This window comes from Leucoraja erinacea, chromosome 20 (assembly GCF_028641065.1).
Source record: "Leucoraja erinacea ecotype New England chromosome 20, Leri_hhj_1, whole genome shotgun sequence".
Lineage (NCBI taxonomy): Eukaryota > Metazoa > Chordata > Chondrichthyes > Rajiformes > Rajidae > Leucoraja > Leucoraja erinaceus.
Genome location: NC_073396.1, coordinates 32,914,945 through 32,940,546, shown reverse-complemented (window position 1 = coordinate 32,940,546; position 25,602 = coordinate 32,914,945). Strand labels below are relative to the sequence as shown.

The following is a 25,602-nucleotide window of genomic DNA, read 5'->3' as shown; positions in this document are numbered from 1 at the left end:
ATTGTAATCCATGACATCATCAGTACATCAGCAATAATGGGCTATGGGATTCAAAATCTCCCCTAAAATAATTGATATGGAGATTATTTGGTTAACTGCATATTCATAGAAACATAGAAAATAGGTGCAGGAGGAGGCCATTCGGCCCTTCGAGCCTGCACCGCCATTCATTGTGATCATGGGCGATCGTCCCCAATCAATAACCCGTGCCTGCCTTCTCCCCATATCCCTTAATTCCACCAGCCCCGAGAGCTCTAACTCAAATTCAAATTCAAAAACTCGGCCGCAGAGATCGTAAGTCTGATGACAAACCAATTCTTTGCTTATAGTTATATTAAAAACTAGACCAAGTGGGTCCCATCCCCTCAACGCACAGTTGGATCCCATCCCCTCAACGCGCAGTTGCGGCGGGGGGCGGCCTGCGGTGTCTCACACACACTAACCCCCCCCCTGATATTATATTAATATTATAATTAATATTAATTAATATTTAATTAAGAGAGCGACAGAAGGAACTGCAGATGCTGGTTTACCAAAAAAGACACAAGGTGTTGCAACTCAGTGGGTCGGACAGCATCTCTGGAAGAAGATAAGTAATTTTGGATCAAGACCCTTCATCAGATTTATTTAGTTAGTTAGATTTAAATCCCACAGATGCCTTAGAGGGATTTGAACACCTCTCTCTGGTTCACTGCACTATCAAGCACAGTTTACTGATCAGGAACATTGACCTGTGGAGTAAAATCTGACAATTCCAAGTTGGAAAATATCCAATTTGAAATGGTGCTGCAGGGTTTGTAGTATACGAGATCAGTTCCCCACCTGCTTGCTTCCTGGATTCACATTCTGGAACCTGGTCTATGGTTCTCTGTAAACTGATTTTCCATTGTTTGTTTTATAATCATGACACAAATCTAAATATATTAAACCTGAGAGCTTTGTCTAACAGCAGTCAGGTTCTGGGACCTTTACAAATGTAGTATTGATGTCAAATGTATTATAATAGAGCAGGTCAATGAATTAACTCCCCTTCCCATTCCAAAACTGATCTTTCTGTCCCGGGCCTGCTCCACTGTCAGTGTGAGGACAAATGCAAATTGGAGGAACAGCACATTTTATTTCTCTTGGGCAGCTTACAACCCAGGATTTTTGAATGTTGATTTCTTTAATTTCACATAACGCTTTAATTTGCTCCTTTTTCCCCATCCCCCACCCAATCCACATGCATATCCCCCAACTGCGCAGGGAGTGGGAGGGGAGTAGAGAGGGAGAAGGAGAGGGAGAGGGAGAGGGTAGAAAGGGAGGGGAGTAGAGGGGAGAGGGTGGTAGAAGAAGAAGAGGAGGGGGGGGTAGAGAGTGAGGGGGAGGGGGTAGAGAGGGAAAAGGGTGAGGGGGGTAGAGAGGGAGGGTAGAGGGAGGGGGGGTAGAAAAGAGGGAGAGGGTAGAGAGGGAGGGGGTAGAGAAGAAGAGGGAGGGGGGTAGGGGGGGGTAGAGAGAGAGGGAAGAAGGGTCGAGATAGGGGGAGGAGGTAGAGAGGGAGAGGTGCAGAGGGGATGGGGTTAGAGAGTCGGGGAAGGGGGCTAGAATTGGGGGGAGCGAGGGTAGAGAGGGAGGGAGTAGAGGGGGGAGGGGAGGGTCGGGGAGGGGGGGGGGGGTAGAGAGGGGGGGGGGAGGGAGGGGGGGAGGGGGGAGGGAGGGGAGTAGGGGGGGGAGGGAGGGTAGAGAGGGAGGGGGCATAAGAGGGTGTAGACGTCTGAACAACTCTCCCTACCACCTCTTCTCCCTCAATCCCCTCACTCTCCCTCCTCAACTCCCCAGGATTTTTTCCTCTCCTCCACTCCCCCAATCCCTCCCTCACCTCTTCGAGTGGGGCTGAGCGGAGCCGAGCGTGTGGGTCCCAGCAGAGCTGAGCGGGACCAAACAGGTCCCAGCAGGGCCATGTGGGTTGGAGTGCTGGAGTTCCCCTTGTAGGGGAGTAGAGAGGGAGGGGGAGGGCGATAGAGAGGGACAGGGGCAGAGATGGAGGGGGTTAGAGAGAGGGAGGTAGATTCGGTAGAGGAGGGTAAAGATGGAGAGGGCGAGGGATCCCAGCAGGGCCAAGCGGGTTGGAGTACACCTCGCGCCTGGAGTGGATTGTGACGTCAGTCCAAATTTTTTTCTTCAAAATGGTTGAGCTTGAAGAACTTTAATTTTTTTAACTCTTTTTAAAAGATTAGTAACTTGGGAAATACAGGTTGAAATACAGTGGGAAGATATTTATCGTGTCCGCAGGAAAATATCAGTAGCATGTGTGAATGCGCCGTAGAAAGCATCGGTAGGCGGCGCGACTCTCGTCAGCAGCGGCCTCTGCAGCCCGTCTAGGCGGCGCGACTCTCGTCAGCAGCGGCCTCTGCAGCCCGTCTGCATTTTTATTATTTTTTTGTCTACGTTTTTTATGTAGTTTTTTTGTTATTTTTTTTGTTGGGGGGTGTGTGTGTGGGGGGGGGGGGGGGGGGGGGTGGGAGGGAGAGGGTAACTTTTAATCTCTCCCTGCACGGGAGACCCGACCTTTTCTTTGTCGGGCCTCCGTTGTCGTTGGGGCTGCAACGAGGAGCGGCCTCCAACAGGAGAAGACCGGGGGCTCTGGTGCCGACGACTCACCTCACCGTCGCGGAGCTGGCCGAGTCCAGAGCGGGTGGAGCGGTGGTGGAGCGCTGCTGTGGCCCGACCTCCGGAGATTCGGAGGCTGCAACTGCGGGTCTGGTGGACGGCAGCACCGGGAGCCCGCGGGTCACTGGAGGGAGACCGCTTTTCAGGGCTCCCGCAACGCGACTTCTCCCGCCCGAGTTGCGGGGTTGAAGAGCTCCTGGAGCGGGGCCTGACATCACCGCCCCGTGCGGCTTGGAATGGCCGCGGGACTCTGCGAGCGCACGCCGGGGGCTCTAACATCAAGACCCGGTGTGCGACCTTGCACCACCCGGCGTGGCTTTAAAGGCCGCGGGACAATCACCATCGCCAGCCGGGGGCTTTGACTTTGACTTTGACTCTGACATCGGGGGGGGGGGGGGGGGGGGGAGAGTGCAGTGGAGAGATACGTTTTTTTTGGCCTTCCATCACAACGGTGTGATGGATGTTTATGTAAATTATGTTGTGTCTTGGGTCTATTTGTTTGTAATGTATGGCTGCAGAAACGTCATTTCGTTTGGACCTCAAGGGGTCCAAATGACAAATAAATTGAATTGAATTGAAAATGGGAAGGCTGTGGCCTAGCATTTGGAAGAAGATAGGAATTAAGGAGATTGATAGAAATCAGACACAACCCTGGCCCACAGACACTAGAACACTAGAGAGGGGACAGAGGGGGACACAGAGAGGGGGACACAGAGAGGGGGACACAGAGAGGGGGACACAGAGAGGGGGACACAGAGAGGGGTGTGTGAGTGAGAGAGGGGGACACAGAGAGGGGGACACAGAGAGGGGGACACAGAGAGGGGGACACAGAGAGGGGGACACAGAGAGGGGGACACAGAGAGGGGGACACAGAGGCACTCGCAGCGCGAGCAAGAAGTCAGCGGGGTTTCTCTCAAAGGTTTTTCATCATCGACAGGACGGACCAGAGAGCTCTAGTACAGGGCCCGACTCGCTCTTCCTTGACTCGTTAGAGCGTCTTTTTTTCAAGCAGATGCGATTATACACATTTGGAAATATTTCCAAACAATTTTCAATATCGTGACTAATTTGAAGCATCTTAAAATCCCAAACAAAATTTGTGCCTTACCTTAAGGTTGTCAGGCAGCTCTGCCCGACCCGCGTAGCCAGGATTCATCGTTATGAAGACCGAACATGTTGGGTTGAGAGAAAGTTCAGTACCTTCGAAGTGAAATGTTTTAAGTTTCCGTATAATAGCTTGCTGAATGCTGAGAATCTGTTGTGCAACTACAGACAGCACTTCAACCTAGGAATCAAAACAGCAACCCAATACTGAGATTTGTAATACTCTGCATTCATCCTTATTGCTTCATTATGTAAGTCATAGATAACAAAACAATACTTTTCTGCTTTATGGCAGGATGATGTCCTAAAGAGATGACAATCTGCCATCACATATATCTTCTGAGTTCCTAAGTAATTGCGAAGTGTTTAAAAAAAAACAAGGAAATACGATGTGTAATCCTTGCCAAAAATCTGTATCATTTGCATACGTGAAGCATGATGATACTTCTACTGTAAAAGCAGTGACAGCAAGTAACAGATTTGCTCTGAAGCATTGCCTTCTCACCCTATTGCAATGCTAACATGTTCTCTTGAGCAGGAAAGCGAGTCACCCACAGTAGGTGGAGTCTGTTTAAAAAAGTATGTGGTTTGATGAATATTATTGTTATGCGATTGGCAATTCCAGCAGAGGTCTGAGAAAGAAAGCAGTGACAGCCGCCCTGTAAGAATCTTCCTAAAGCAGTAGCAGTCCAGGTAGTTACGTAATTAAATGCAATTAAGTTTTCTTTTAAATTAGAATGAGTAGCTTTGGACGCCAATTGATCCAAGCTCCCACTATCTGCATTCAGTACCATCCTCACCACAAAGGGAAATGTGGGTTTAGTCCACAGCCTACATTGAGTTGAATGTATAAGTTTAGTCATGGTCTAAATGAATGGAATAGCAGACCTGAGGGATCGGAATAGCTTCTACATGTCCCTATATTCTTGTGTTCCGTTGTATTTAGCCATATCAAAGGCAATTGCAATTTCAGGAAATAATGTAATTGTTCCTCATATATCTATGCCCACCTATCACCCATTTGTTGATATTTTGTTTTAAAATGGTCATCTACGTGTTGTTTTAATGGCATTGTACCTTGTACCTTTGTCACTAAGATTTGAGATTTTGTTTCTAAGTTAATTTGAGGGCCTTGGGACATTCCACTGTAGCAAAGACGTTCCTACTGTTCCTGGACTGGAATATATTACAGTAATCTTCAAAATGCTGGTTTCATTCATGGCTTGTGTTGAGCTAAGTGTTCAGTCAGAGAGCAATAAACCTGGCCATGTCACACCTGAGTTACTGAGCAGTATAAGAACAGGCTAGATGTCAAGCTCCTGGTTGATATCCAGTGAAAAGATTGAGATGTGGAGAATGCTAGAGCTTTTTTTTTTTAAATGGAAGTAAAATAAAATGAAAATAATAGCTAATAAAAGTTTAGCTTTGATTTTTTTTTTTGCCAAACTCCACCACAAGAATTAAGTGTAAATGCTTAACTTATACTCTGAGATAGGGTCACATCAGGTTCCGTTCTTCAGGTGAAACTGAGGATCATCTCTCATTAAGTCCCCGGCCCACGGACAAAAAGAAAATTAAAAATCCCAGCAAAGATCATGATCTTTCTAAGTTGGTGCAATTACCTCTATTCTGTTGAACTCATCGAAGCAGGCCCAAGCCCCAGCTTGGGCAAGACCTTTGAAAAATTTCCCCATGGCTTTATAATCCAGACCATCAGAGCAGTTGAAAACCACACACTACAAGAACAGAGAAAACATGTCCTGTTGAATAACATACTTAAAGGCAACAACTACATAAATGAAAGGCCTTCTTTCTCGTAGTTTGATAAATATATTTTCTTTTAATTCCTGAGATTAAGCACTTTAGTGCCACAACAATTATTATTGGAGGCATAATTATGGCAACAATGTATTTATTAATTGGTTTTTATACTAGACTTTAGCAAGCACCATACATATAATGCGTAGGAAAGAACTGCGGATGCTGGTTTAAATGGAAGGTAGAGACAAAATGCTGGAGTAACTGAGTGGGACAGGCAGCATCTCTGGAGAGAGGTGATGTTTCGGGTTGAGATCCTTCTTCAGAAACCCGATTTCAAATCTGAGCTGTGGAATTTAGTCTAATTTATTATTATTGCCACGTGAACCGGGGAACACTGAAAAGCTTTGGTTTGCATGCTACCTAGTGAAAGAAAAGTAATTTCATTTAATTAAAAAATTATCAATTAAAAGTATCAATAACTACAAAACTACCAGTTCCTTATCAATTCATATGTGATTATCCAAGTAACTAAGAGGAAGATGTCTGCCATTGTGCCTGGTCTGACAACAACATTGATATTTTGTGTGGGAAGGAATTGCAGATGCTGGTTTACATAGAAGATCGAGACAAAATGCTGGAGGGTCAGGCAGCATCTCCGGAGAGAAGGAATGGGAGACGTTTCGGGTCGAGGCCCACCTTCATATTGATGCCTTAGTGGAATGAGGTCAGATATCAGAATGTACTACAGGGTCTACATCAGTTGTGATAGTAGGCCATGGTGGGAGATGTAATTTAACTCCGACAAGGGTGAGGTGTTGCACTTTGGTATGCCAAATCAGGGCAGGAACTGGCACAGTGAATGGTAGAGCCCAGGAGGGTGTGGTAGAACAGAGAGATCGTATTGAAGTGTATAAGATTATGGCAGGCATGGATCACGTGAACGTTCACAGTCCTTTAATCAGACTGTAGATTAGTATGTCTTTACTAATTATATATCACCACACAGATTATGCATGCTACACATTCCTTAAGTAGTCCAGTCCAGATCTTCATCCCTATCCTGGACACACCGGTCCTGTTAGTCGGTGCAAATCTCTCTCTTTTTAGTTTGATGCAGAATACGGGGATGAAATCATGTTGTGTTCCCTCTGCTTGTACTACAATAAAGACTATGAGTTATAACCTCTATGTGTGGGTCTGGTCATTCAACAGGAGTGGATTAAAAATATATAGAGAGTATAGGTTTAAGATGAGAGGGGAGAGATTTAAAAGGGACCTCAGGGGCAAGTTTTTCACTCACAGAGTAGTGACTAACTAAGAGGTTTTTCAATCCCCTCTGAATGGAAAATTTGCCCCTGAGGTTAGAAGTTTTTCACTCTATCTGGAAAGAGCCGTCAGAGGAAGCTGCAGAAGTGGATACAAATATGACTTTTAAAAGACATTTGGACACATATAGAATATGGATAGGAAGAGTTTAAAGGAACTTGGCTGAAAAGCAGGCAAGTGGTTTTAGCTCAGAATACCAACTTGGTCAGCATGGACTGTACGGCATAGCTCTATGACTCTTTAACCTAGAAGTGATTTCAGACCCGCCATTACAACCAACTCTAAACTGGCAAAAAGCTGCTCAATTATACCACGACTGTTACATTGAAACAGTGTAATAAACCTAGATGGACCACTGCCATCGATTTAGATGTCCTAAGGTTGACATGGAAAAGTCTTAGCCAATCTAGCCACCCATACAAAGTCCATCTCACAAACACTTAGGGACTTGTGTCTAAATTGGAAGACCTGTCACATGGTTTTGTCAATAGATGTACTCATAGAGTCATATATTCCAGACAACATGCAAACGCCTCCATCATAATCCCTGGCATCATCCTTATCCACTGGCAGAAAGAACCCATTAGAAAGGGTGGTATAATCGTATTCAAGGAAGAAAGAGCAATCCTGGGAGTCCTGAATATTGATTCCAGATCCAATGAAATCTCATGATATCAGGCCAGTCCTACTGATGAAATCTCCCTCTGATATACAATCAACTGTCCTCCCTCACCTGATGAAACGATGTTCCCCTGGTTGAACAACCTTTGGAGAAAGAAGGGCTGAAAGCAGCAAGGCCACAGAATGTGCAATCTGTGGGAGACTTCCATGTCCATCACCAAGAGTTGCTTGGTTGCACCAACACTCAGTGAGCTAGCTGAGGTGTGAAAGACTAAGCTTCTAGAATGGGTCTGCCACAGGAACCGAGTGAACCAACTCATTAGATAAACCTACTTGAAGCTGTGCTACATCTATTCAACACACCTGCCCCTGGCATGAATGGGAGTAGTCATCATTACAAATGTTTTGGGAGACAAAGTCTTGCTTTCACTTCAGGGGATGCCCTATGTTGTTTTCCATGGCACTGTGAACAGATCTGGCAATCTGGTAAGCAGCAACATTAAACACCAAACATAAAACAGTAAATAGACACAAAATGCTGGAGTAACTCAGTGGGACAGGCAGTATCTCTGGAGCGAAGGAATGAGTAACGTTTCGGGTCGAGACCATTTTTCAGACTGAAGGTCTGAACATAAAACAGTACTACACAAGAACAGGCCCATTGGCGCCGTACAATGGCTGTCTCTGTCTCGTTCCTTTCTCTCTTTGTTGTTTTTTAGTCTGTTGTTTTAGCGTATCTTTAGGTTTGTATTATGTGGGGGGGCGGGGGAAACTTTTTTATCTCATTCCTCGATGGAGATGCAACTTTTTCCTTATCGTATCTCCGTCTGCACTGTGGCCTGACATTGAGGAGCTGGCGGCCTCTTGCTGGGGATCGACCTTGGGAGCTCCAAGCGCGGATGCCTGTGGATTTAACATCTCGGAGCTGGCGGGCCCTTTGCCAGGGATCAATCTCGGAAGCTCCAACTGGGGGACCCTGTAGACTTTAACATCGAGGAGCTTGCCGTCCTTGGTCAGGGACCGGCTTTGAGAGCTCCAAGCCGCAGGAGCTTCGACCGCCCCAATCACACGAGCTTCGATCGCCGGCTGCGGGAGCTTCAATCACCCTGACTGCAGATGGTTCGATTTCTCCAACAACGGGAGAAAAAGGAGGAAAGAAGAGAAGACTTTACTGCCTTCCATCGGAATGAGGAATGTGGAGGAGCCACTGTGGTGGATGTTTATGTTTAATTTTTATGTGGTTGCTGCTTTTTTGGTATGACTGTATGTCAAATCAAATTCCTCGTATGATTTACATACTTGTTTTGTTTTCATACTTGGCTAATAAAATCAATTACAATTACAGTTAAACCAATCTCCTTATTCTGCACATGATTCATATTTCTCTATCTCCTGCATGTCCATCTGCCCATCTAAAATCTCTTAAATGCCATTATCATATCTATTTCCACCAACTCTGCTGGCAGCACATTCCATGCATCTACCACTATCTGTATAAAATGACTCACCCCATACATCTCCCTTAAACTTTCCCCCCTCTCAATGTAAAGCTGCTTTGTCCTAGAGTATTTGACATTTCCACACTAGGAAATAGTTTTCGACCATCTACCCTAGCTGTCCCTCTCATCATTGTAGATATTTTTTATCAAATCTATCCTCAACCTCCAAAGCTCGATAGAAAACAATTCAAGTTTGCCCAACCACTCCTGATAATTCACAGTACACACTCTAAACCAGGCAACTTTCCAATTAACCTGTTCTGCAGCCTCTCCAAAATCTCGACATCGTTCCTGTAATGGAGCAAGTAGAATTACCGCAATATTCCGAATGAGATCAATATTGGTGCAATGAGAGTGCAGCAAGAAATACCAAGAACAGCACCTCACCTAAAAATGAGCTAACACCCTAATAAAGCAATGCTAAATAGCATGCAATCAACAGTGCCAAGTAATCTCACTATCATTGGATCAGATCAAAGCTCCGCAGAGCTACCACACCTCGTTGACAAACAGCTAATAGAAAGGACCTGCACTCCAGAACCTGCACTCCAGAACTGGTCATAGCTCGAGCCAAGAATCATGGGTTATTGAATGAAATCGCAACCCAGGTTAGGTTATTTTTTAAACTATTGCTGTAAAAGCATTACGTGACAATCATGTACTTGGCATCAAATTACCTGCTTAGCTACAGCTTTTGCCAAATCTTTTGTTGTTTCTGTTTTGCCAGTTCCTGCTGGTCCTTCAGGGGCACCACCGAGATTTAACTTTAATGCTCCCATCAACGTCCTTGGTGCCCCATAAGAAAAGACAACATTTCATCAGGAAACCAAAAATAACATGCGAATCTCATGGATTCTCAAAACTACCCGCACACAAATAATATTCTTGCAATAGACTATATACTTTTTGTGCCATAATCTGCCCAGATTTAAAAATGTTTCAATTTATTCTGTTTTCAATTATGAAATATAATGATTTATTACTGATAAATCACAGATCTATTACATTTATAGTCTTTTACTTTGGAGCACCCCATTTTTAATGGTATTAAATTCCATTGATAGTGAATGTGCTGTATATTATATTTAATCCTCTGGAGGATTATACAGATTGTAGTCAGTTTCAATGGAATGATATCCCCCAGTCATGTATTCTCTGAGCATGTGCATCAATTGTATGTCTCATTTTCTGGGTTTAAGGCTGCAAGGAAAAAATGTACTCTTGGAAACTTCAGAAACTTCCTCTTCAAAAATAGAACTCTTGCCGTGTGAAGCAACCTCAGGAAATAAAGCCATCAATAATGTTCTCAGGAAAGATCTTCCATTCTTACATGGTTTGGGTTATATGAGACTCCTGCCCCACACCAATGTATTTGACTGCTCCCTTAAATGGTAGGTTGGGAGATGGTGCAGAAAAGGTTCACCCAAATACTTCTGAGATTAGTGGGGAATTAGCTATGAGGAGAGGATGAACAGACTTGGATTGTTTTGTCTGGAATGCTTAAGATTGAGGGGAGACCCAGGTGGCAGAGGTTATGGGGAGAAGGCAGGAGAATGGGTTTAGGAGGAAGAGATAGATCAGCCATGATTGAATGACGGAGAAGACTTGATGGGCTATTACTATTCCTTATAACTTTATGGAATGTCAATAACTAGAGGGTATGGCATTAAGGTGAAAAGGGCAGAGTATAATGGCGTTTTTTTTTTTACGCAGAGGGTGGTGGGTGGAGAATGGAACAGGCTGCCAGGGGTGGTGGTGGAGGTAGATACAATGGCATTTAAGAGACTTTCAGATAGGCACATGGGAAGGTAGATGGATCACATGCAGGCAAATGATATCAGGTAATGGAAGGCGATGGATCACATGCAGGCAGATGATGTTAGTTTATTTTGGTATCATGTTTGGCACAGACATTGTGGGCCGAAGAGCTAGTTCCTGTACTGCACTTTTTTATGTTCCATTAGAGCGAGTCAAGGAAAGTTGTTACTATCACTTCAATGGCAAATTGAGGTGTGTATTAAATCCTAGGCTTCTCAATGACATGATCTATGCAAATGCATCTACCTGTGTTTACATACTCACATAACTGAAAACAGAATTCATGTTGTTCTGTCAATCTGCTCTGCACTGAATCTTAATAAACATTCATACACATTGCTGAAGTATTGTCAATTTCATAACTATGTCCTAACAATACTGGCTGGGAATTTAACTGAGAATGTCCACATTACTTCAATTGTTATGTATGTTTCCTTACTAGGCTGCGATGTATATATACAAATTTCCAATTAAAATGAACAAAATTTGCTTGACTTCCTATTGCAGGCTAATGCATAGATTGCAAAAATAAAAATTCATTGATTTTATTCACATTTTTTAAACTGAAGGGAATTTGAATCAACTTGAGCAAGTTTGATGAATTTCATATTCTTCATTCGTTTGAAACTGGAGAAAAATAGTATTTTCCTCTATGTGGACATAAATGTTCATCATGCAGACTTACCAACATTCAGCAGACACACATATAAAAAGCAGAAATCTTCATTCAATGACAAGCATTGTGCAAAGATGAAATTACTTTGCAAAACTATTAATCCATTGTCACAAAGCACAAATGATCAATTCAGCAAATCTAGTTTATCTTTTAGAAGAATGAACTTTCATTTTACCTGTAACATCGATCTGTGAGTGGTGTTATTACAAGTCGTGCAGAATTACCCAGGTATTCATAGCCGTATGTCAAAACAGTCGTGATCATACGGACAATAACCTCGTTTGTTTCCCAATAATTTCTCATCTGAGATATCCACATGAAATCATTGAGGCTTGATACATTAGCATCTGTCAATTGGGCAACTACATCACGTGCTGTTGGAATAGAACACACAATGAGGCATATTATGTACTATTCCCGTGAAGTAGAGTCCTAAAAATGTTTGAACTCCAGTTACCCCAAATGGTTTTTATTTACATGAGACCATTAACAACGCTACCTGTCTGCCCAATACTCCATTCTTCTGGGATTGCATGTACATATCACCAGAAAGGGAGGCTGTAAAACACTGAGCGAAAGAAACTAAAACTAACTTCACTTCCCTAAACCAAAGCATTGAGGCCAATTATTGCATGCTTATCTCTGTCGTCGGTGACCAACTTATCAAACCTGGAGCCTCAGGTTCCCCGCTTTGACTTATGCATGGGCATGGTATTACCCATGGTCAGGGTCATAATTTGAACCATTCTTCATGGTCCACTTATGGAACAGGAAGATGGTACATCCTCAGTCTGTGCCTAATAAGTTTCCGTTGGTAGGTAACGTATCAATTACCAGGTTGTGGTTGGTGGTGTTTGTGATCAACCATCAACAGATGGGACTGTCATTAGTTTGGAAGGATTTGGGATGTGCGATTACAATACAGGAAATAGGAAGAGAAGGCACCAACTTGGCCCCTCATGCATTCCCTACCACTCGATAAGATCATAGTTAATGTTTAATCTCAATGTCACTTTTCTGTATTATCTCCAGATTCCTTTATAAACTAAAAATCCATCTATCTGCCTTGAATGTACTCAACTACTGAGCCTCCACAATACTCAAGTAAGTACCACGTGTCAGGTGAAGAAATCTCATAGCATCTCAGTCCAGAATAACCAATCAAGCACTTTGAGATTCAAAACACCAAAACTAGGGAAATATAATTGTTGCATTCATCCTGTCGGCCCCATAAGAAAAATTGATATTTTAATGAGACACCTCTCATTCTTCCAACAGCGATTCACATGCAACTACTCTAACCTCATCTACTGTATTCATTGTTCCCGATGTGACCTCTTTAATATCGGCGAGACAAAGCGTGGACATGGTGACTATTGGCGACACTTGTGTTCAGTCTGCCAACGTCTGCTGGACCTCCCGGTTGCTAACATTTTTTAATCCCCTACCCATACATTTCTGCCTGTGGCCTCCTCCATTGCCAGAGTGAGGCCGCAAGCAAACAGGAAGAACAGCACCTCACATCCCGCTTGAGTAGCTTACAACCTAACAGTATGAACATTGAGCCCTTCACTTCCAGGTAACTAATCTACAAACTTCTCCCCCTGTTGTTCTCTCCCCTCTCTTTGTTGTGCCCCAGCTGGATTCACACTCATTTCTCCCCTTTCCTCTTCCCCTTCCACCTGTATTCCTTTCTCACACTTTAAAATTCACGCCTCTTCAATCCTTATCTCACACTCTTTGCCTTTTCATCTCTGGCCTTTGTCCAACTATATGACTATTAGAGTGTCCCTCACCTGTATCCATTTATTATTTACCAGGCGCCCCCTGCCCTGCCCCCTCCTCTCTTTCAGCTTTCCCTCCACCACAATCAGCCCGAAGAACGGTTCCAATCTGAAACGTGACTTCCACATCACCTTCTCCAGAGGTGCTGTCTGACCTGCTGAGTTACTACAAAACTTTGTGCTTGTTTTTTTAGAAACCAGCAGCTGCAGTTGTCTATATCTCTAGTTTGCCTTTCCCCTGGCTAGTCTGAAGAAGGGTCTCGATCCAGAAAGTCACCCATTCCTTCTCTTCAAAGATGCTGCCTAGAAAGTCACCCATTCCTTCTTTAATTAAAATGAATCATGATCCAGACCAACAAAACTTGTTAAACGATTCCCTTCAAATAAGGGAGTTTGTCACATTCACATAAAATCGCTGACTTTTGAAAGTTTTAGTTGTCTTGGCAACTACTTTTAGAAAGAAATAGGGCTTTATCAGCACTGCCCACATACCTAGAACAAATTATTTTATGTGACTTTTTGAGATAAGCATTTATTGTTACTCCCCCCAAGATGAGAAGCTACAGCAATTATTTACCATGCACATCAATGACAGTAAGTGCTCCAAGAGTCATGCGTTCTCCACCAGATAGCTTTCCTCGTACTAGTTCCACAATTTCACTAATTTGTTCATTGCTTTTCTTTAGATAATCCTTCAAAGTAATGTGAGACGTGTATTAATATAGTAATTAGTGCAATTGCAGAGAAATAGAGACATTCAGAATTTCTCTGTTACAGTAATGATGTAGAAATATTGAAGCCAATATATTTTTGTTACAAATTTGAACAATTTTTCCACTGCTTTAAGGTTTATCCTCACAAATAAACTGATTTATAGCAAGGCACCTGCTCCTATAAATAACACTTTAGTTATTTTACATTATTGCTGTCAGAACCACCAGTGTCCTAATTATCTGTCCATTTACATTGTAAATCAAAGCTTTGCAACAATACATTGAAGTCCAAGCGGATCCAATGAAATGAAAATAGAGAAAATAGAAAAAAGTTTAAAAAGTGAAAATGAATCTATCTGAGGAAGTGGTGTACCATGTATAAACACTGCTGTGATTTCTACATGGTGAAACCAAACTGTATAAAAATCCTGACAATGTGCACTTTAACCACATGTAATTGTTTTCTATTACAAATCTCAACTTGTGGAGTAATAAAGGCAAATAAATAAATGATGGGTCTTTGTCCCAAGCATTATGGAGAGCACTGTACAAGCTAGGTTGGTCATAAAGTGAAATTTGGATGACATTTACATTCATACTGCATTTATATGCAATTACCTTAACTCACCAAAACACTTTCTGGTTGAATGTATCTCAATAGCAATGTTTTGCTGACTAGCTGGAAAATATATAACCTAGTTATCCGTTTCATAGTAAATGATATCTATGACCACAGTCAGTAATTGTTGCATTATTGAAGGCATTGGGTGCACTTTTGATGCAGAATCCTAATGTCACTAAAATGTTACTGTTGCATAATAAATATGAAGTTCTTTACAAATGAATTTGCAAAGGTTTGTGGTAAAAGTAATTGTAAATATTTCCTCTTGAAAATGAACATTCATATCCCTGATGTCCTCAACTAACGGACCATCATGGAGACAACAATTGAGGGCAATTTCATGTTTATCATTTAAGTCCTTTGCTTTAATAAAGTTAATTATAATTTTGTTTCAAGTTAATCCAAGAATTAAGAAAATTATGTGCATGAGAGGGATCGACAGAGTTGACGTGGATAAGCTTTTTCCATTGAGAGTAGGAAAGATTCAAACAAGAGGACATGACTTGAGAATTAAGGGACAGAAGTTTAGGGGTAACATGAGGGGGAACTTCTTTACTCAGAGAGTGGTAGCTGTGTGGAATGAGCTTCCAGTGGAAGTGGTGGAGGCAGGTTCGATTTTATAATTTAAAAATAAATTGGATAGGTAGATGGACATGTTTTAGGTCTCTTCCTTCGGGGGGATGCGACCTTTTCTTGTCGTATCCCCCGTCTCCGTCTGCGCTGAGGCCTAATGGCGGAGCTGGCGGCCTCCAACTGGGACCTCAAGACTCCGGAAGCAGAGTCAGCCAGGACTTACCAACACGAGGCTGGCCGACTTCAGGGCTGTGGTGGCGTTGCGGCGGCAGGGCCTTGGGAGCCTCGGAGGCTCGGCCGCGGGCCCAGTTGACTTGGCCCGCGGGCCCAGTGGGCGACATCGTCGGAGCTCGCAGGTCACAGGTTGGTGACCTGTTTTTCCGGAGCTCCCGCAACAACAGCTTCGTCCGCTGGACTGGAGGGCGGCAGCTTCGACCGCCCTGGGCTGTGGAGTTTGAACCGGCCCGTTCGCGGAGCTCGGATCAGCCACGGGACTTGCTTACCATTACCTGGCGGGGTCACCCGGCGGGGTCTGGATCGCCTCAGCGCAGAGGGAGAACGAGGAGGGAAGAGACAAGGACTTTAAGACTTTTGCCTTCCATCACAGTGAGGAGGTGCCTGGTGGACTCACTGTGGTGGATGTTAAATCTGTGTTTATTGTGTGTTTTGGTATTTTATTCTATGTTATGACTGCAAGGCACGAAATTTTGTTCAGACTGAAAAGTCTGAATGACAATAAAGGAAACTTGATACTTGGCTGTTTGTCAAGGAGAAAAGTACACAATCCCTTCTGGCATTAAATTCAACAAGGACACTGGCATTTGTTGTTTCTGACAGCTGACACTCCTGTCTTCCCAATTCTGCTTAAAATATCAGGCCTCTAAGGTAGCTGATGAAAATTGTATCATATCATGATCTTCTGCCTAAGGATATTACAGAATTAAATAGACGGAAAATGTGCAGATTTAACTTACAGGTAAAGTTCCTTGTGTAATTGCATCAGAAACCTCGCTGGTCCAGTAGATCGAGGACACGGAAATCACTACCTGTCCAGGCCATTGAATAACCCATTTTCTACGAGGAAGCTTCAAAACCAACACATAACACATTTAGGTATTCTCAAATAATAAACATTATTTGGGTTCGATCTCGACTACGAGTGCTGTCTGTACTGAGTTTGGACATGCTTCCCATGCCTTACAGCGCATGGTGCACAGAATATTTTCATACAGCAGTGTCTGGACATTAACACATTTTCTCTAATTTGCAATTGGTACTTTACATTATCCATCTTTTTTTAACTTTGCTTTTCTGACGTATTTCAGCGCATGAACGTAAATACAGATCAGAGAGAGGCCGTTGCACCTGTACCAGCATACGGTTCCAGTAGTGACACTGTGATAAAACTATTGGACTAGTAATCCAGAGCCCTGAGTAAAAATCCCATCTACATCTTCAAAAGTTAAATTCAGATTAATAATCTGAAACATGGACAAAAACCAGGCATTATCTCCAACCTCATCTACTGTATCCGTTGGTCAAAGTGTGGACAATGTGTGGATACATCGGCGAGACCAAACTTAGACTGGGCGATCATTTCACTAAACACCTTCACTCAGTCCGCCTGGGCCTATTCCTCTTCCCATTTCCACACTAACCTTTCTGTCCTGGACCTCCTCCATTGTCAGAGTGAGGCCAAATGCAAATTGGAGAAACAGCACCTCATATTTCTCTAAATTAATTTCTCTAACTTCTGACCTGTTGAGTTACCCCAGCATTTTGTGTCTTTCTTCAATTTAAACCAGCATCTGTTGTTTCTTCCTACATTACCTATAATGATCATGAGTAATGATTATAATATAAAACGCCTACTTCCCAAATGTCCCTCTGGAGAGTAAATCAGCCATCCTTATCTGGGTTAGCCTCTCAACCTGCCCTATATGCTTCACTCTAAAATGGTCCAGTATCCCACTCATTTGTAGATGACCCACCACAACCTTTCGGAAGGACAGTTAAGGACGGGCAATACACGTTGGCCTTAATAGTAATGCTCAGACCATGAACAAATGAATATATAAATAAACATATTGGGCGACACGGTGGCACAGTGTTTGCTGCCTTACAGCGCTTGCAGCGCCGGAGACCCGGGTTCGATCTCGACTACGAGTGCAGTCTGTACTGAGTTTGGACATGCTTCCCGTGACCTGCGTGGGTTTTCTCCGAGATCTTCGGTTTCCTCCCACACTCCAAAGATGTACAGGTTTGTAGATTAATTGGCTTGGGTTTGTATACTTGGTATTAGTGTAAATTGTCCCTAGTGTGTGTAGACTTATGTTAATGTGCGGGGATCGCTGGTCGGTGCTGACTCGGTGGGCCGAAGGGCGTGTTTCCACGCTGTATTTCTAAACTAAATCTAAACTATACAGAATACCTAGCTGATTCATGATTAATCAATTAAATTTAGAATAATTTGAGACTACAGAAGTTGAATTACAAGCTATCGTTTGAACTTAGAGAAGCTATGAAAGAATAATTTAGAAACTGATCAAAGTAGAGTCGGCAAAACTTTTTCAGAATAGGTTAGATTCGAAGGTCTTCAAAGAAGAATTTGGCAGAATAAAATTCCCCCGAATATGTGAAAAGTGCAAGAATTATACTCGATTAATTAAATAAATTTGGACGTCAAGTGATGTGAGGAGTACAAAGCTAAAATGTAAAACAAAGAATGTGAAGATATCTGTGGAAAAGTGATGTGAAAGGCAGCAAAGGGATACTAAAAGTAGATCATGGCAGAATGAGGGATGCAGGAAAAATGAGGGGTGTGAAAATAATGATAATTACAAGCCACTTAAAAATAGAGGTAAATGATTGCAGAAGTAAATAAAGCTTGGAACAGAAAGGTGTACTGAGGCATTTTTAGTTTGACCAATCAAAACTGTAGCAGGCAGAGTTCAACAGAGAGAAAATATCAGGTCTTTCACTTGGACACGAGAAAATTACTTCAAAGTCCTTTTTAAAAGGCAAGAAACTATGAAAAAAAAGTGGAAAAGAGATTTCAGGATCAAAGTATTGAAACCACTTCAGGATAAAAAATATAAAAATCTTATAAATTAAAAAATATCAATCTTACAGAGAACAAGGAAGCTCTGCCAAGTAAAGTTCAAGGGGTAATAAAGGAGTTGACAAATATTTCAGCAGCATTTGAGCTGAGGCAGGGGGGGTAATTAGCAATGTTACAGAGGAGAAAATAGCTTTCTCACTGATTGCAAAGTATATGATTTGATGCTTATTTTTTGGACAAATATAACACCAAGGATGTGAAAAGACCGACTCGTAGCATGCAATTACCAGGGAGAGGGACCTGGTTAGCAGTTGAAGAGCAGAGTTTGTGATGGGAACTGAATACAATGGCTCGGACTATCCTTGATCGGATTTTGCTGGCTTTACCTACCACTAAACGTTATTCCCTTATCATGTGTCATATGTACATGTAAATGACTCGATTGGAATCTTGTATTGTCTTTCAGTTGACTGGATAGCAAGCAACAAAAGCTTTTCACTGTACCTCAGTACACATGACAATAAACTAAACTGAACTAAACTGGCTTCAGATTTTCAAGGAAGTGTGCATTACAAATCAACCATTTTCAATGTTCTTACATATAGGGCCATTGAGTCTACTGCATTTATGCCAGTTCTCAGAGCAACCTATCAATCCTGTTCCGCCACTTATTTCTCAGTGATCCCTTCATTCTAACGAGATCCATTAGATCCCCAACCATTTACACAACGAGTAATTTACAATAGTCCATGAAAATATCAATCAGAATATCATTGGAATGCGGAAGGAAACTGGAGGATCTGGGGAAAACCCATGCATTCACAGGCGAAACTCACAGATTCCATACAGATAGAAGCAGAGGTGGGAATGAACCTGGATCACTAAAGATGTAGGCAACAGCTCTACCTAATGCCACTGTGCACTCATTATTAAATACACAACTTTCATTGGCAGGTAACACTCTTTATAATTTAAAATAGAACATCAAAATATTGTTTGTTTTTAGTTTTAACCGAATCCAGAATCTTTTCTGCACGCATTCCATCTTGATGACTTCCTTCCCAAAGGAAGGTGATCAGAACTGCATGCAATGCTCCAAATCTGGTCTCACCAACGCCTTGTACAGGTGCAACGTGTACACGTATAATGCTATAATTATGATTGCCTGTTGTGTGCCATTACCTCAACATAGTTGGCAATCCCTTCCTTGATCACATGCTTTATGCTGCTGAGCATCATCCCTTCAACTTGCAAAAGCCATTTCTCCACCATTCCCTGTAAGTAAGAAGCCACAAGGTTATTTTTAAGCAAGGTTTGATATAATAGTTTTCAGATCTGATAAAACTAATTGATGTGAAGAATAAATAAGAGGGAACCATGGGGCATAGGTACTGGTGCTGTCGAGAAACTCAAAGCAACCCTTCACAGATCTCTGAACATTTTAAATTCTCTTTAGAAAAGAAAAACTTCCAGGATTTGTGGTAGTCTGATCATGAAAGGAATAACACCAGTCATTCTCTGGATTTAAGAGCCCAATTACATTTAAGAGCCCAATTACATTTAAAAGCCCAGTTACATATAAGATTAACAAGCTTGCATCTGATACTAAAGTGGGTGGTATTGCAGATAGTGAAGATGGTTGTGAAAAATTGCAGCATGATTTTGATCAGTTGGCCAGGTGGGTTGAGGAATGGTTGATGGAATTTTACACAGAGAAATATGAGGTGTTGCACTTTGGGAAGTCTAACATGGGCAGGACCTACACAGTGAAGGGTACAGCTCTGGGGAATGTTATAGAGCAGAGGGATCTAGGAGTGCAGATACATAGATTCTTGAAGGTAGGTAGATAGGATGGTCAAAAAGGCTTTTGGCACATTGGACTTCATCAGTCAGAGTATTGAGGGTAGAAGTTAGTGGGTCATGTTGTAGTTGCATAAGACGTTGGGTGAGGCCGTATTTAGAGTATTGTGGTAAGTTCTGTGCACCATGTTATGGGAAAGATGTTGTCAAGCTGGAAAGGGTACAGAGAAGATTTACAAAATGTTGTCAGGCCTCGAGGGTCTGAGCTATGGCGAGTGGTTGAGTAGGCTGGGACTCCATTCCTTGGAGTGTAGGAGGATGAGGGGTGATCTTATAGAGGTATATAAAATCATGAAAGGAATAGATCAGATAAATGCACAGAGTATCTATCCCAGAGTAGGGGAATCGTGGATCAGAGGACATTGGTTTAAGGTGAAGGGGAAAAGATTTAATAGGAATCCAAGGGGTAACCTTTTCATACAAAGGGTGGTGGCTGTATGGAACAAGCTGCCAGAGGAGGTAGTTGAGGCACGGACTATCGCAACTTTTAAGAAACAGTTAGAGACGTACATGGATAGGTTTGTAGAGATATGGACCAAACGCAGGCATGTGGGACTAGTGTGGCTGGGACATGTTGGGCGGTGTGGGCAAATTGAGCCGAAGGGTCTGTGTCCATGGTGCATGACTCTATGACTCACTCTGGCAGCCCCAATTCATAATTTCACAGCTAAAAATGAAAGTGTCTTTAGTGTCTGTTTAGAAAGTGGTTCTAAGAAATTTCACACCACAAAGCCTTCCAGAATTGGGGAATAGAAAATGCTTGCATTATAAGATGGAAACACTTGGGTTTCTTTTCAAAAAAAGTTTAATATATTTGGTTGGTTGGATAAAACAAAATACATTTCCTATGAATGGTCTGTGAATAGTAAATCTGTTCCTAACTGCAAAGAAGTTATGCAGCACTGTTCTATACCGCATTCTGCAATGTACATATAATTAAATGTTATCTAATTAAATAGTCTCCTTCATCCTTTTTCAGACCTCTTTAGAAATTACAACAGTTTGTTCATCATTAATATTGAAGTTTAATTTTAAAAAAAAGCTTTTTACAGGTATCAAAGAAAACAGATGTTTTATATGTGTTTAAATATGTGATAGACAAATATTTCATTTGGAAAAATTGATATATGGTATATTTAAATTATGATTTTCAAAAGTTTTCAAGTTAAAAGAATAACCGATAATCTTTTGTAAAATTGACCCTTGTGCATAACATGGATTGTTGAACAATCATTGAGGAATAGTTCATAGATTTAAGATGTGTACCTTAGCTTTTGCTGGATTGATACTTTTAACAAGTGGTACGATTTCTCCCTCAGAGCTAATCATTCCTGTGATTTGCATCTGATCAGTGAACTGAAGTTTTGCTATCCCTTCAAAGCATTTCTTCAGATGCGGCTGGACTCTGAGTGGGTCTTTGGTTTCCGAAAGAATTTCAAGCAACTCATCATTGGACAAGAAAAAAAACCTGTAGTGGGAGGAAAACATTTTTTTTCAGGACCAAGAATACAAGAAAATAAATAGTGATTTAGTTTGCTCTTAACATTTCATGAAAAAGTGACGAGAATCCCAATCTTTCTTATCTTTGAATTCTCTCATTCTAGCTCAAATTCTCTTTAATTGACCGAATGCTAATGGTTTAAACAAAAGTAGAGCAAAATGTTGGAGAAACTCAGTGGGTGAGGCAGCATCTATGGAGCGAAGGAAATAGGCAACGTTTGGGGCCTATTTCCTTTGCTCCATAGATGCTGCCTCACCCGCTGAGTTTTTCCAGCATTTTTGTCTACCTTCAATTTTCCAGCATCTGCAGTTCCTTTTTAACCAGTTTAAACAAAGGTTTTATTTTAAGTAGTAACGGCAAAAGAATACTTGTTGGTATTGAATCCGAAAATATTTTCAGTACAGTTGCAAATGAATACGGCCTTTCAAGAGATTATAGCGTTTCCAGTCAGAGGGTGGAGCAAAGAGCAGCAGAGGGAAGATTTGAAAGTACACCATTAAAAAGTAGAACTAGTCAGTTCCTAGCCTGGAGGTGGAACAGAACAGTAGCTGGAAAAGGCCCTAGTTTGAGGAGTATGGCTGGGAAAGCAGTTCTGATTGTAAATTGCGAGACACGACAGCCAATAAAATAAAGGTAAGGTACAGTGGAGCAGCCCTCTTTGGAGTGGTGGCATCTGAGGAATAAACGCTGAGACTTTGGCTTGTGAGACATTTGCAACGAGGCTGAGCAGCAGTGTAGGTAATATTAGGAAAGGTCCTTCAACTTTACTTCTTAGACAGTGCAGTTGGGACAGCAGTTAGGGCTGTAGTATGTTCCTCTTGCAGGATGGGGAGACTCCCCTGTGGAAACTGCGCTCAGCCGCAGCTCCAGATTGACGGTGTCAAGGAATTAGAACGGGTTAAACACATCCAGGATGTTGAGAGTATCATAGGTAGGAATTTTGGATGGGTAGTCACGCGTAAGGTACAAGATGCAGGTAGTTAGGTGACCACCAGGAGAGGTAAAGGGGGAAAGGCAGCCTGGGCCATTCCCCTCAGTAATTGGCTTGGTATAAATGTATAAATGTAAAATTTTCCGTAGTGCGTGTGGGATAGTGCTAATGTGCGGGGATGGCTGGTCGGTGCGGACACAGTGGGTCGAAGGGCCTGTTTCCGGGCTGTATCACTAAACTAAACTGGACTGAAGCAGCATCCAGGCACTGTGGCAGGCTCTGAGGCTCAGCAGGACAGGTGGAGTCAGACAGAGCAATACTGTAGGAGACTAACTCGTTAGATTGACCAAAAGGAGATTTTGTCACTGAAAACAAAAAGCCACGATGATGTATTGCCTCCTGGGTTTCATGGTCAATAATGTTTCCAAATGATGCAGAACATCCTCAAGGGGGAGGGGGAGCAGTCAGAGGGTTGTCGTGCACACTGATACTAACAATATAGATAAAAAAAGGGATTCTACAGTATATGAAGAGCAAGAATGCACAATACGATACGGTCCCTTTAAAGATCAGCATGGATGGCTCTGTGGAGTCACAGGGGATATGTGAGATTTGTAACAAATACTTCTCATCAGATTTTGCTGTCTGGAAAACCATAGAAGCTAAGGAATTGAAGCAAATGATTGGTAATATGTTTCTGGTCCAACACATCACAAAGAGGTGGCATTGGCTGCCTGCAGGTTTATGTTGGGGCATAGGGAAAGGGAAACATGGGAACGCTGAGAAATTTAGAAAGCTTCCCTTAGCCTAGGTCGTTGACAGGAAAATGCCGAACAATTCATAAGGTGCAGATCGCACCACAGGTCATATAAGATGAAATCATCCACAGGCCCTTTTAAATGGCTTGGGAACCACATCCTTCATAACCAGCATCTACTGCATGGGAATCCATTCCCTATAAAACAAAAATGTGCTATCAAGCTAAGAATTTTATGGCTGCCCAGCAGAAAGATTGAAGAACTGCTCCTTAAACATGAATTGAGTTTCAATGTGGTGTGAAGGAAATCAAAGACAGTGAAGATAGGGGATTCACTATATGGAGAAATAGAGTGACAAGTGACTAGAATACTTGCGAACCAAATAGACTTGATTGTAAGCTGCAAGTACAGCAATCTCAACTGCAAGTAGAGTGAATCTTGATTTTATCTCAGAAGCAAAATTTGGACCTTAGATGATGGAAAAGGTGTAATAAAAGAACAGGTTTTTCAAAATGCCCAAAAGGAAATGAGTGAATGGTGCGTTTTGTAATGAAATTGCTTAGAAGGTCGTGGAAATAACTGACATTTATCTGCAGAATGTGACGGTTCTTGAGATGGTAGTGGAATCCTAACTTGAATCTGGGAAAGATCTGGGACAAATAGAACAGAGTGTAAAGTGTATGACTTAAAGCCACAAACATGCTACTGGGATATTACAGTTTGAAATAAAAGGAAGATAACGAGTATAAACCTGACAGGCTTCAATAAACGAGCCACACCGACAGCCAACAGAAGATTTATGAATGAACCGCCGCAAAGGTGTCCGAACTGTAACTATTTCCACAACAAGGGACGGATGTTCTGTCCAGCGAACGGCAAGCCATGCAACTACTGCAAGAAGATGAACCATTTCGCCGTTTGCTGCAGGTCCCATGGGAACCGCAATTCTAGCTTGGCGTCTAATCTGCACCTGCTGCAAGACCAAACATTTTCAGACTCCCAAGACCAGCTCGAAGCTGCCCATGAGGACGATCCAATTAGGAGAGAAGGCAGGTACGGGATACTGAGTTGGATGATCAGCCATGATCATATTGAATGGCAGTGCAGGCTCGAAGGGCCGAATGGCCTACTCCTGCACCTAATTTCTATGTTTCTATGTTTCCATGTTTCTAAATGTATATTGGAAAATACCACAAGAAATCTGATTTTCTATATCCTAAAATCAGACTGTGACTTTACTGGGCATCCATGCATGCCAGGACCTTGGGCTAGTCTCTTTCGATCGCTCCGTTCACAAGTTACTTATATCTGAGGACCCAATTCGAAACTACCCTGATCTGTTCGATGCCAAGCTGGGCAAGCTTCCTATGACATAAAATCGCCGTTGATCCCACCTATCCGTGCTCCCCACCGCGTGCCACATGCCATGCATGACAGAATCGAGACTGAACTTAGAAATGTGGTTTCCATGGGTGTGCTGGCTGAAGTCAGTGACCCCACAGACTGGGTCTCCACCATGGTTGTCATGCAAAAGAAAGACAAAGACGAGCTCCGAGTGTGCTCAATCCAAGAGACCTAAACGCTGCCATCAAGCGCCCACATTATCTGATGAGAATTGTCGAAGATGTCGCGGCCCACATCGGTTGCACAACAGTGTTTTCCGTACTAGAGTTGCAGGGTCAAGTGGTCCATACGCAGACCGCTGTGGGACATACCCGTCTGCGTATCGTTGTCGGCTCATCTAAGGAACCCCGTTCCTACCTTGTCAACGTCGATGGTACAGGCGAAGCTGGCAGCATTTGCTGCTTGTGAACAAATCTCGACCACCTCCAGCTGATCCATATGCTCCACCCCTGCCGTTTAAACCCTCTGCTGCTCCTGCTACCACCATTCCCAGTGTGCGCTCTCCGCCTCGGTTGGTAACCCCATCTAAACCATGCCAACATTCCCGCATGCTCACTCCACCAGTCGCCTCAAGAGTCCCTCCCCCACTAACCTCCCTCCCCCACTAACTTTTCTAGTATGGAGGGAGAGGGGTTGGTCCACACGCGTTCGGGTCATATTAGTAGACCGCCTGATAGATACGCCGAGTATGTTTAATTGCGTGTGTTAACATTTGCCTGGCTGTTTAACATTTGCTTAACAATCTTTTCTCTTTACGGGGAAGGATGTAGATTGGTTATTGCATGTGAACAATCAGAGTAGTGTAGCATCACTAACTCCACTTTACTGTACACTTTATATTAACACCTATTTCCTACATTAAGTAGTCTTGGAAGCGGTAGTGATGAACTAACAACCTACGGTACCGCACTACTATATGCTCAAATTAAAGATGATTTAAA

General features: G+C 42.7%; 1 protein-coding gene across 1 annotated transcript in view; it reads right to left on the bottom strand.

Moving 5' to 3' along the window:
- The window catches only part of dnah3 (dynein axonemal heavy chain 3), a 157,656-nt gene that overhangs the window by 67,124 nt on the left and 64,930 nt on the right, over positions 1–25,602 (bottom strand). The window contains exons 24-31 of the mRNA XM_055651884.1: positions 21,334–21,535; positions 19,390–19,482; positions 16,121–16,231; positions 13,816–13,930; positions 11,630–11,828; positions 9,638–9,746; positions 5,376–5,489; positions 3,758–3,934 (exon numbers count right to left, since the gene is read on the bottom strand). Of these exons, the coding sequence (XP_055507859.1) occupies positions 3,758–3,934; positions 5,376–5,489; positions 9,638–9,746; positions 11,630–11,828; positions 13,816–13,930; positions 16,121–16,231; positions 19,390–19,482; positions 21,334–21,535 (1,120 nt within the window). The remainder of the gene's footprint in view (positions 1–3,757; positions 3,935–5,375; positions 5,490–9,637; positions 9,747–11,629; positions 11,829–13,815; positions 13,931–16,120; positions 16,232–19,389; positions 19,483–21,333; positions 21,536–25,602) is intronic.